The following is a 12,997-nucleotide window of genomic DNA, read 5'->3' as shown; positions in this document are numbered from 1 at the left end:
TTGGGCTTTGGTATCAATACAATTGGGTTAGACCACTCACTTTTGGATTCATCAATCACTCCCAACTCCAGCATGTGCTTAACCTCAGCTGACACTACCTCCCTACGTGTCTCCGGTATTCTGTAGGGTTTGAGGTTTACTTTCCTCCCAGGTTCTGTCTCTACATGGTGCTCTATCAGGTGTGTACGCCCTGGTAGATTAGAGAACTTGCGTCTAATTTTCTGCAGGAACTCTTTTGCCTCCTGTTGTTGGGGCACTAAGAGGGTCTCATTCACACGGACTGGAGGGATTGGTGGCAACGAATCACACAGCTCTGTATTTGAGGCCACCAAGGATTCCCTCTGGTTCCAGGGCTTAATCAAATTCACTTGGTAGATTTGAAAAGGCTTCGTTTTCCCTGGTTGATGAACCTTATAGTTGACTGGCCCTACTTTTTCCACGATTTCATATGGGCCTTGCCATTTCGCTAAGAACTTGCTCTCCACAGTAAGCACCAAAATAAGGACTCTGTCCCCTGGGTTAAATTCTCGGACTCTGGCAGAACGATTATAAATTCTGCTTTGGGCCTCTTGTGCTCTTTGCAGATGTTATTTTTACAATTGGCATGACTGTTGAAATGCGGTCCTGCATTTGAGCTACATGCTCTATGACACTAGAGTATGGGGAAGCCGCCATTTCCCAGGTTTCTTTGGCTATATCAAGTAAGCCCCTAGGGCAGTGATGGCGAACCTTTTAGAGACCGAGTGCCCAAACTGCAACCCAAAACCCACAAAATTTTTGCGGAGTGCCAACACGACAATATAGACTTAATACTATGCGGATCCACAATTGCGGACAGTTACTGACCAAAAATTACAGTCATGTGGGGCTTTACAGAGCTTTCAATAATACAAACAACGTTGTACTGAAATGTAAAGGTCTCGGCATTTGGTACTTTGAACAATTAATTTTCACTATTTACATCGCACAGGATCTGTTTTATAGTTACCGTGTAATATTCTTACATCCTGTACTAATATCACGTCTGCTATAAAACAGATACTGTGTGATATAAATAGTGAGGGGACCCCAGACAGTATTATATGCTCTGCAGTGGGCACACCACACAATATTATATTCTCCACAGTACCACAGTAGCCCCCCAGTGTTATATGCTCCGCAGTAGGTGTCCCCCCCCCCCCCACAGGATTATATGCTCCACAGTGGCATCCACACACGGTATTGTGTGCTTATAAATAGGCCCCCCCCCCCCAGTATTATATGCTCTTTAGTACACCCCCCAGTATTATAAGCCACCCCAGTATTATAAGCCCCGCCAGTATTATACACTCCCCCCAGTATTATAAGCCCCCTCAGTATTATACACTCCCCCCAGTATTATACACCCCACCCAGTATTATAAGCCCCCCAGTATTATACACTCCCCCCAGTATTATAAGCCCCCTCAGTATTATACACTCCCCCCAGTATTATACACTCCCCCCAGTATTATACACCCCACCCAGTATTATAAGCCCCCCCAGTATTATACACTCCCCCCCAGTATCATACACCCCACCAAGTATTATAAGCGCTCCCCCCAACATCATATACACAGTGAGCCACTCTCATACTCACCCCTGAAGAGCCGCCGGCATCCACCTTCTTGTCACTGGCGGCGCTGATGACGTCATCGCGCCCGCGTCGGGGCAGAGGTCAAACTCTGCAGCCAGTGTAGGCCGCGGTCGCGCGATCCACGGCCTACCCTGACAGCTTTCAGCTGTATGTGCATTTGCACATACAACTGAAGGCAGTGATCGCTCATCAACGGGGAATCCTGTACCGGATTCCCTGTTGGTGAGCGATCCGGGCGACCGCACGCGTGCCAGCATGGAGGGCTCTGCGTGCCCTCTCTGGCACGCGTGCCATAGGTTCGCCATCACTGCCCTAGGGTGTCTACCATAGACTAATTCAAGAGGGGAAAAACCTATAGACGCTTGCGGAACCTCTCTAATATGAAACATCAGGAATGTCAACAGGCAATCCCTGTCACGACCATCTTTTTCTACCATCTTTTTAAGCACACGCTTAAAGCGTATTAAAGCGCTCCACTAACCCAGCTCTTTCATCACCTTTGACATGAACGGTGTGTCTTGGTCAGTCAGTATCTCTTTAGGTATGCCTGTTCTTGAAAACATATAGAATAACTCATGGGCAATACTCTTTGATGTCGTATTACGCAAGGGTACCGCCTCAGGATAGCGAGTAGCGTAATCTAAGACAACCAGAATATATTGGTGACCTCTAGCTGACTTGACTATTGGACCGACTAAGTCTATACCAATCCTTTTAAAAAGCACTTCAATGATGGGCAGGGGAACCAAGGGACTACGGAAATGTGGGGCTGGAGCATGTACCTGACACGTAGGACAGGACGCACAGTAGTCCTTCAGTTCCCTATACACACCTGGCCATTAAAATCTTTGAAGAATCCTCTCCTGTGTTTTCTCCGTCCCTAGGTGTCCCCCAAGCACATGATTATGAGCCATATCAAGTATCATACGGCGGTATGGCTTTGGTACAAGAAGCTGCTCCACAATTTCCCCATTACTTTTTGCAACCAGATACAAGAGGTCATTATTCATTAGAGATGAGCGAACAGTGTTCTATCGAACACATGTTCGATCGGATATCAGGGTGTTCGCCATGTTCGAATCGAATCGAACACCACGTGGTAAAGTGCGCCAAAATTCGATTCCCCTCCCACCTTCCCTGGCGCCTTTTTTGCACCAATAACAGCGCAGGGGAGGTGGGACAGGAACTACGACACCGGGGGCATTGAAAAAAATTGGAAAAAGTCATTGGCTGCCGAAATCAGATGACCTCCATTTTAGACGAATAGTGGATTTCAAATCCGGGTCATATGAGAATGTGAACTTTGTGACTATGAGACAGGGATAGCTGTACAGGCAGGGATAGCTAGGGATAACCTTTATTTAGGGGGGAATGTTATTAAAAATAACTTTTTGGGGCTCTATCGGGTGTGTAATTGTGATTTTTGTGAGATAAACTTTTTCCCATAGGGATGCATTGGCCAGCGCTGATTGGCCGAATTCCGTACTCTGGCCAATCAGTGCTGGCCAATGCATTCTATTAGCTTGATGAAGCAGAGTGTGCACAAGGGTTCAAGCGCACCCTCGGCTCTGATGTAGCAGAGCCGAGGCTGCACAAGGGTTCAAGCGCACCCTCGGCTCTGATGTAGGAGAGCCGAGGGTGCACTTGAACCCTTGTGCACCCTCAGCTCTGCTACATCAGAGCCGAGGGTGCGCTTGAACCCTTGTGCACACTCTGCTTCATCAAGCTAATAGAATGCATTGGCCAGCGCTGATTGGCCAATGTATTCTATTAGCCTGATGAAGTAGAGCTGAATGTGTGTGCTAAGCACACACATTCAGCTCTACTTCATCGGGCTAATAGAATGCATTGGCCAGCGCTGATTGGCCAGAGTACGGAACTCGACCAATCAGCGCTGGCTCTGCTGGAGGAGGCGGAGTCTAAGATCGCTCCACACCAGTCTCCATTCAGGTCCGACCTTAGACTCCGCCTCCTCCGGCAGAGCCAGCGCTGATTGGCCGAAGGCTGGCCAATGCATTCCTATGCGAATGCAGACTTAGCAGTGCTGAGTCAGTTTTGCTCAACTACACATCTGATGCACACTCGGCACTGCTACATCAGATGTAGCAATCTGATGTAGCAGAGCCGAGGGTGCACTAGAACCCCTGTGCAAACTCAGTTCACGCTAATAGAATTCATTGGCCAGCGCTGATTGGCCAATGCATTCTATTAGCCCGATGAAGTAGAGCTGAATGTGTGTGCTAAGCACACACATTCAGCACTGCTTCATCACGCCAATACAATGCATTAGCCAGTGCTGATTGGCCAGAGTACGGAATTCGGCCAATCAGCGCTGGCTCTGCTGGAGGAGGCGGAGTCTAATGTCGGACCTGAATGGAGACTGGTGTGGAGCGATCTTAGACTCCGCCTCCTCCAGCAGAGCCAGCGCTGATTGGTCGAGTTCCGTACTCTGGCCAATCAGCGCTGGCCAATGCATTCTATTAGCCCGATGAAGTAGAGCTGAATGTGTGTGCTTAGCACACACATTCAGCTCTACTTCATCAGGCTAATAGAATACATTGGCCAATCAGCGCTGGCCAATGCATTCTATTAGCTTGATGAAGCAGAGTGTGCACAAGGGTTCAAGCGCACCCTCGGCTCTGATGTAGCAGAGCTGAGGGTGCACAAGGGTTCAAGCGCACCCTCGGCTCTGATGTAGGAGAGCCGAGGGTGCGCTTGAACCCTTGTGCAGCCTCAGCTCTGCTACATCAGAGCCGAGGGTGCGCTTGAACCCTTGTGCACACTCTGCTTCATCAAGCTAATAGAATGCATTGGCCAGCGCTGATTGGCCAGAGTACGGAATTCGGCCAATCAGCGCTGGCTCTGCTGGAGGAGGCGGAGTCTAAGATCGCTCCACACCAGTCTCCATTCAGGTCCGACCTTAGACTCCGCCTCCTCCAGCAGAGCCAGCGCTGATTGGCCGAATTCCGTACTCTGGCCAATCAGCACTGGCTAATGCATTGTATTGGCGTGATGAAGCAGTGCTGAATGTGTGTGCTTAGCACACACATTCAGCTCTACTTCATCGGGCTAATAGAATGCATTGGCCAATCAGCGCTGGCCAATGCATTCTATTAGCGTGAACTGAGTTTGCACAGGGGTTCTAGTGCACCCTCGGCTCTGCTACATCAGATTGCTACATCTGATGTAGCAGTGCCGAGTGTGCATCAGATGTGTAGTTGAGCAAAACTGACTCAGCACTGCTAAGTCTGCATTCGCATAGGAATGCATTGGCCAGCCTTCGGCCAATCAGCGCTGGCTCTGCCGGAGGAGGCGGAGTCTAAGGTCGGACCTGAATGGAGACTGGTGTGGAGCGATCTTAGACTCCGCCTCCTCCAGCAGAGCCAGCGCTGATTGGCCGAATTCCGTACTCTGGCCAATCAGCACTGGCTAATGCATTGTATTGGCGTGATGAAGCAGTGCTGAATGTGTGTGCTTAGCACACACATTCAGCTCTACTTCATCGGGCTAATAGAATGCATTGGCCAGCGCTGATTGGCCAGAGTACGGAATTCGGCCAATCAGCGCTGGCTCTGCTGGAGGAGGCGGAGTCTAAGATCGCTCCACACCAGTCTCCATTCAGGTCCGACCTTAGACTCCGCCTCCTCCAGCAGAGCCAGCGCTGATTGGCCGAATTCCGTACTCTGGCCAATCAGCACTGGCTAATGCATTGTATTGGCGTGATGAAGCAGTGCTGAATGTGTGTGCTTAGCACACACATTCAGCTCTACTTCATCGGGCTAATAGAATGCATTGGCCAGCGCTGATTGGCCGAATTCCGTACTCTGGCCAATCAGCACTGGCTAATGCATTGTATTGGCGTGATGAAGCAGTGCTGAATGAGTGTGCTTAGCACACACATTCAGCTCTACTTCATCGGGCTAATAGAATGCATTGGCCAATCAGCGCTGGCCAATGCATTCTATTAGCGTGAACTGAGTTTGCACAGGGGTTCTAGTGCACCCTCGGCTCTGCTACATCAGATTGCTACATCTGATGTAGCAGTGCCGAGTGTGCATCAGATGTGTAGTTGAGCAAAACTGACTCAGCACTGCTAAGTCTGCATTCGCATAGGAATGCATTGGCCAGCCTTCGGCCAATCAGCGCTGGCTCTGCCGGAGGAGGCGGAGTCTAAGGTCGGACCTGAATGGAGACTGGTGTGGAGCGATCTTAGACTCCGCCTCCTCCAGCAGAGCCAGCGCTGATTGGCCGAATTCCGTACTCTGGCCAATCAGCACTGGCTAATGCATTGTATTGGCGTGATGAAGCAGTGCTGAATGTGTGTGCTTAGCACACATAAAATACATAGAATAAACATTCCTTCTGGAGTTTTCTCATCTCACCCACTTTAGTAGTCTGGGTGAGATGTACACCCCCTCCATTACCTGACCAGCCATCGGCTTACAATGTATATATAAAATTTTATTTTGAAGCTGGATTCAGAATGGGTAACTTTTTTTCCCGACTACACAATTCTGGTGGTAACACAGGGTACATGAGATATTTTAGCATTTATCTGTAATCTGGCATATACTTTAATTCCACTATTTGTATTGCACAATATCTGTGTTCATTACGTAAAATAATTTCTCTTTCACCAAAGTGTTATAAATAGAGATGAGCGAACACTGTTCGGAACAGCTGTTCCGAAGAGCACGCTCACAGCACGCTCCCATAGAAATGAATGGAAGTGGCCGGCTCGCGGGGGGTTAAGCGGCCGGCCGCCGGCAAAGTCTGCGTGCCAGCTGCTTCCATTCATTTCTATGAGAGCGTGCTGTTCGCATCGGCTGATCCGAACAGTGTTCGCTCATCTCTAGTTATAAAGAGTCGTGATCCGCTGTGACACTTCTATTGCTAAAGTTTTACATCTGTTACATTGGCAAAATACACCCATGGTCTGGATTTGGCAACTGATCAACAATCCCCTCTCAATAAATCTTTTCTAGTCAGCTATCTATTTTGTGTGTTGATACAGTATATCACTGTTAGGATTGGGTCCCACAGGGTTCTCTCCCAGCGCACAGCGCCACCTGTGGGTCAATCTAACGCTCGGCCTCGGGAAGTGAGGTGTCTGGAGTGTAAGTCCAGCTTTCAGCCTACTGAGCATGCTCAGACTTTTTGGAACCGCTCAGAAGCTAAGTCCCTTGTTGCCCAGACTGAGCATGAGTGGTGAGGTTATCACCACCGCCCTATTGGGCGGGGACTTGCCTTTAAATTGTGTGAGCCGACGCCCGCCTGGTGCTCACACTTTATCTAGAATTGTTTATGACAGTAGTTCTAGGCTATGTTCCTCTGTTAATAAGACCTGTAAATTCCTGAACTGGCAGCTCTACACTAGGGCTTGGAGCCGTGGTCTCTGTTCCAGCCCGTGGCGCTGTCAGCAGGTTTGGTCTCAGGTTAGCCTGTGCCCTGGCCCTCTAACCCTGCCAAGATCTAATACTGGGGGTCTGTTAGCCGTTGACCTCTGTTTGTGTGGCTGACCAGGAGTGACATTTAACCCCTGGCAGCCTGCACATGTAGCATCTACTCATAGGTGCGTTTATCCAGTGCAACTAACTGGTGTATGTTTGTTTGCAGTATGTTCACACTGTGGCACAAGACTCTGCTTCCCAGTGCTATTAACTGGTGTATGTTTGTCTGCTGTCTGTTCACACTGAATCTTCCGGACTGTCCAGTGCAGCCAACTGGCAGTTGTGACTTGGGCCTTGTTCAGACATACGGCTGCCCATCTGGGCTTGTGGACCTCGTTGCAGTGTTTTGCAGTTTAGCGGTTCTGTTTGTGTTAATTATTATTTATATATATATATATAATATATACACACACAGAACCGTAACAATAACCTGATCATGCTGACTTCTGGGATAGTGGCCGGTTCCTGGGTTGGAGGACAAGCGTTACCATGATAAGGCCATGCTGCAGGTAACAATGTCAGCTGTACATATTTTACAACTACACATTTATATTGTGGTAAAATGATGTTCTATATGTTTGTATGTGTATTGTGTTATTGCATTGAAACCTACAGCCAATAAAGAATTGTGTACTGTGGTGAGTCAGTCCATTGAATTCCCATTCATTTCAGGGACTGCTGCCATTTTACCTGCAGTGTAAAGGGGTTACCTGGTTTCTAACATTGATGTGAAATCCTACTCTTAGGAAAGGCCATCAATACTGGATCTCCTGGGTCCAACACATGGGAACCCCACAGATCACTGGTAACCTCTTAGTATTGGTTACAAACCATGAGCCACACGTTCTTACTTGCTATATAAACTGTAGCAGTGAGTGTAAGTATTGCAGTGCTGTCCCATAGATTTCATTGGGTCAGTATTGCAGTGCCTATACTCACCACTACAGTTTGCACAGTGAGTGCGCAGCGCAGTTCATGACATGTAAACTATACCGAGGGCCGCGCAGTCTGGGTACCGGTGATCTGCAGGGGTGTCAGACCCCAGATCTATGTTAAGGTTATGCCGTCAATGTTAGAAACTGAGTAACCTCTTTAAGCATTTGTTTTAGTCCTCCATAGACTACAGCTGGCTTAGCCTGGGACCCCATTTGATGTAAACGCAAAAAGTGGAGATTTTCAGTCATTGCAAGGTGGATGGGATTCTAGAAAATTCCATCAACACATTGCAGAAAAATATGCGCAATGGAAACACTGCAATTTTCAAAAAGCGTTACAGCACAGCATGTCAATTATATCTAAGGAGACACTGGCGGTTTCTGTGAGATGCACTGCCGGAAAAAACGTGACACGTTTTTGCTGTTCTTTATCCCGCAGTGCCTTTTTGAAGTGGCCTGCTACATGGGGCCTTGGCCTTAAAGTGTATCTGTTATTTCATTTGACATTCAGAATAAGCGGCTGTATGTGTGTACGTAAGAAGTAACACTATAACTGACATGTTTTTTTACTTATATTCTGCAGTTTTTAGCAGTTTCTGGAGTTTGAAGTCGCTTCTGAGGTGCCATACACAAAATTGAGAATCTGCTGTGCAACTCTCTCTGTATCACACACAAACAGCCCAGGACCATGCAAGACATACATAGGAAAGTACTGGCATGACGTGATATGAGGAAAGTGATTTGGTTGTGATAGAAACTATTCATCTCTACCATCAGTCTAAGCCCCCTTGCAGACAACCGTGTGCTAGGTCAGTGTGTGATCTGGATTTTTCACAATGAAAGTTGTTTCAGTAGGATAGGGAAGGATTGTTTTGTTCATTTATGCAAAGATTGTTGTTCAACTATTTAAGGGAAAAATGATAGAATAATAATTTTGTTAGAATCAGCCTATTAATATGCCAGTAGAATGGGGGGGGGGGGGGGTACCTGCTGATATAATGTAAAGCACCATCTATATGTCATATCACTGTAATCTTTAATTAGTCTTCATTGCACGTGGCATGTTCAACATGACCTCTGGCTATTACCACTCTAGTCTTCAATTATATATCCTTTCTGTAGACGATGTCTTAGTTATGTATTGGCTATAAATTCCACAACATGAGGGGAAAAGGAATTTTATAGCTAGTTTCATAATAGCCTGTGCAGTGGTAGGATCAGCTTTGGGAAACCTGCGGCACAGGTTATTCAAGTTGTGTTCCTCTATTTTCCAGAAAGGAAATGTTGGAAAAAACAAAAATACATCTCTATTCATTTCAATCCCACAATGTGAACAGAATTAAATGCAAGAGAATAAACTGCATACGTTATTAAGCAGATCTCTTACACCTCATGAGGCTGGTATACATGGCAGGATGGCTGTAGAGTCTTTCTTAAAAGTCTTCCCCTCTGATGTTTCATGGATCTAACTAGAGACTAGGAAAGCCAGTCAAGCGACATCAAGTCAATAACTCCACTGGATAGGTAATAATTGCTAGATTTGTGCTAGTCTGACCACTGAGATCCCTACTCATTGCCACAACAGGGAACCTCGTTTTCCACCAGTAGCAAGACTAAGGTCAGGAGGAGTAGAATAGAGTGATGGTTACATATGCTCGCTCAAATCTCGAGGAATGACGAAAGCCACCGTTCCATTCACCTTCTACTAGCCATTGTCTTGCTGGTGGGAGGACGAGGGATACAATGGGTGGAGGCCCAGTGGTCGAACCCCTAACAATCTAACAGTTATCTCCAATCCAAGTAACTTTATATCACTGATAACTCTTTAACAAATCCTCTTTGTTAAAGATCCTCTTTAACAAAACTATAATCTTATGTAACTCTTTATTTTAGAAATCCAAAAAGCTCCTATATACTGTCAGCTACAACAAGGAGTAATGGAAGGACACAGTCTTAACATTGGTACCATTAATTATTCTATTACATAACAAGGTTATGGAATAGTTGTATTACACCTCTGATATATTGCCATGAATACAGGTGAACATTGTCCTGTGTAGTGTGTTCACAGCTTCTTCATATACTGGAGAGATCTATCAATAATACATGATATAGCATTATGAGCAAGGAAAGTGGTTTTTCCAAGTAGAATTCACTCTGCCCTTCATATTTAATTGCTGGTGATGTCATTTACTATGTGAAATGAATTCTTCCTTCATAATGTAGCAATACAATGTCAGGGAGTGGGGGGCTTGTATTTCCCATCAGTACTCATCTTTCCACTGATATGTTCATCTAATACAAACATGTATAAATGTATCTGCTTAAACCCTCACCAACCCAACAAAGGACAAAGAGCTCTGTACAGATTCTAAGCCCCTTCTGCACATTTTTCCAAAGAATTTTCCAATGAAGAAAATTTTAGTGACCCAAATAATACTGAGAATAAAGGTTCCTAACCCCAATCCCAAGCAAAGAATTGCCAGTGTATGCCGTCTATTACAAAATAATGAGTGAGATGGAAAAAAGCCAAGCATGCTTACTCCATTGTAACCTGATCCACGATAGGCTGACCGTGCATGTGTTTGCTACTCTGTAGTAACTAGCCGGGGCACATCCTGATTTGCCATAAAGGTCAAGCAGATCCCTTTCATTCAGTACTTCAAACATAGCATTGTCAACAAAGCAGTATTATAGATAATATGTCAGACGTCACATATGTGACACAGATTGTATATTATGAAACACCCCAAAAAGGACATGGAGCAAGTACTGTATATGGACCAATACAAGGAGTACTCCATTTTTGCTATGATCCCCTATACCCTACTCTTTGCAGAAACACAAGCATGTCAGTTCAGTTTAAACTGCATATATATATATATATATATATATATATATATATATATATATTTTAGATTGTGGTTTGCTCTATATTTTGTTTGCACAATCCAGTTTACACTTGTTACATCTTGATATTATATTACGTAACAATTTTTAAAACAACAAAAATATATAATCAACATTTACACAAAAATAAACATAAGTATCAAAAGACCACTTATTGTTTTTCCAATACATTCTCCTATTGTATTGATGCTGTTTCATGAATATGATACTCTAGTTACTATTACACTAATAATACCAGCCAACAAATGTATGTCTCTAAAGCAGATCATACACATAAGACAGCTGTCAGACAAATCTCCGTTGACTCAATATGCTCGCTTAGAACAGCCAAGCATTCAAGTTTATAGGGGATAAGTAGTTCCCAATGTTTTTCATTAGGGAAACAAAGGTTCAGGCAGGAATTCAGTAAAGAGCGAAACTCTTAAGATAGTATACAGCGAGTCTGAATCTGGCTATAGTCATGAAACAATCACCAGCCTGTAGGTCTGTTTTCCATGTAGGATTTTATAGCTTATGCTATGAACAGCTGCATCATGATCTGTGAGTTGTTCCATTTTTTTATGACAACTTTGTCAGTACGTGTTTGTAATCCGATTAGACAAATGTAATGATGGACAACCAGCTGACACTGGCTACCAGCTGACACCTCGATTTCCCAAAACAAGCATGATACAATGTAACCACTCCAAAAGTCTACCTCTTTAAGAAAATCACCCCTTACCGAGACCTTGTTTCCTATAACAGTCTTTAGTTCAACCTCGTCCAATCTAGCATGCAGACTGGATATCTTTTACAGAGGCCCATAGCCTTGAAAACCACTTTTTAATGCAATTTTCTGTTGTCTCAGAGGTTTTACAGGACTAGATTTCAGCTGGTAGCCCCTTCCCAATACTTCAAGTAACAGATTGCTACCTATCGTCTATTGAAACAGAGTCAGAAATATAATAAAAAGGAGGTTAATCATTGTCAGGGACATATTTGATGAGATAACAGAGACACCAATGGCGTCTGTGACCCCTATAAAATTCCCAATTACACCAGAGTCTGCTCTATATTCACCTATTCACTCCAAGAGCACTGAATATATGAAACACAAGACAAGTCCACAGAATAGCTAATGCTAGCCTTAAATATATGGGCTGGACGGAGCAAGAATCTGTAGAGTAGAGAATTACTTTTATAAAAACTTCATCATTTGTTCTTAGTGCTGATGATAGTGACCTGCCAACCAGTGATCCCCAGTACAACCAGTGCAACGTGTGGGAGATGGGTGATGGGTATTGGTTGGAGAATCCATTGTATTCCCAGTGCAGCTGCTAATGTAAGGAGCTGTCCATCAGTAGTCAGTCCTGGACAAATAGTGAGTGACAGGGAGCCATGTGCTGGGTGAGTGCCCTGACACTAGTCTGCAGGTGATGACTGGCAGGTCTATGGAGCAATGCTAGTAAGTGCAATAATCTAGTCTTCACATTGTCACCATAGACTCCTTTGTATGTCTGCTGTCATAACACATAATACCTGTACAGCACTAAGTACTTCTTAATACAGTATATACAGTATATGGGACCCACTAGCTATAACCACTCTGTCCCTAGGAATACATACTAGGAATACTGTAAAAGACGTTTACCAGTGTTCACAAAGAGCAGGATGACCCCCAAACGCCTCATGATGAGAAGAGCAGCTGAATCTTCTATCACATAGGGCAGAAAGTAAGATTCCGGGTCTATTCCAGCAGCAGCTCCATCCCCTGCCAGTCTCCAGGATGCTAGGAGTCTCTCAGCAGTCCCCAGTCTCTCCTTAGCAGTGTGTGATGTGATTGAGCTATGTACTAAGAGCAGGCGAGAAGCTGCTGCGCGCTCTCCTCCCTCCTGCGCCCCGCCCCCTCCCAGCTCTGTACTGCGAGCTCTACTTTCTCAGCTGTGGTGACACACAATGCTATTAATTGTATTGCACACATAGACTGTGGTGTAGTTGTTTTCTATGATGGTGCTCCATAAAACAAGGAGACATTTTTGTTCTTGAGCAAGTTAATCTGTGGCAGTCACCATAGAAAGAGGAGAATAAGCTGCAGGACATCAGTAGAGA

At 45.3% G+C, this 12,997-nt stretch overlaps 1 protein-coding gene across 2 annotated transcripts in view; it reads right to left on the bottom strand.

Moving 5' to 3' along the window:
• The window catches only part of LOC142205007 (GDNF family receptor alpha-4-like), a 41,102-nt gene extending 28,440 nt beyond the window's left edge, over window positions 1-12,662 (bottom strand). For both annotated transcript variants that reach the window (XM_075276352.1, XM_075276353.1), the window contains exon 1: window positions 12,540-12,662. In XM_075276352.1, the coding sequence (XP_075132453.1) occupies window positions 12,540-12,579 (40 nt within the window). In that variant the 5' untranslated portion in view covers window positions 12,580-12,662. The remainder of the gene's footprint in view (window positions 1-12,539) is intronic.
• Between the last annotated feature and the right edge of the window lie 335 nt (window positions 12,663-12,997).

The sequence above is a fragment of the Leptodactylus fuscus genome, chromosome 5, assembly GCF_031893055.1.
Source record: "Leptodactylus fuscus isolate aLepFus1 chromosome 5, aLepFus1.hap2, whole genome shotgun sequence".
NCBI lineage: Eukaryota > Metazoa > Chordata > Amphibia > Anura > Leptodactylidae > Leptodactylus > Leptodactylus fuscus.
Note: the sequence above shows the minus strand (reverse complement) of the source record. Positions and strands in the feature narration are given on the sequence as shown.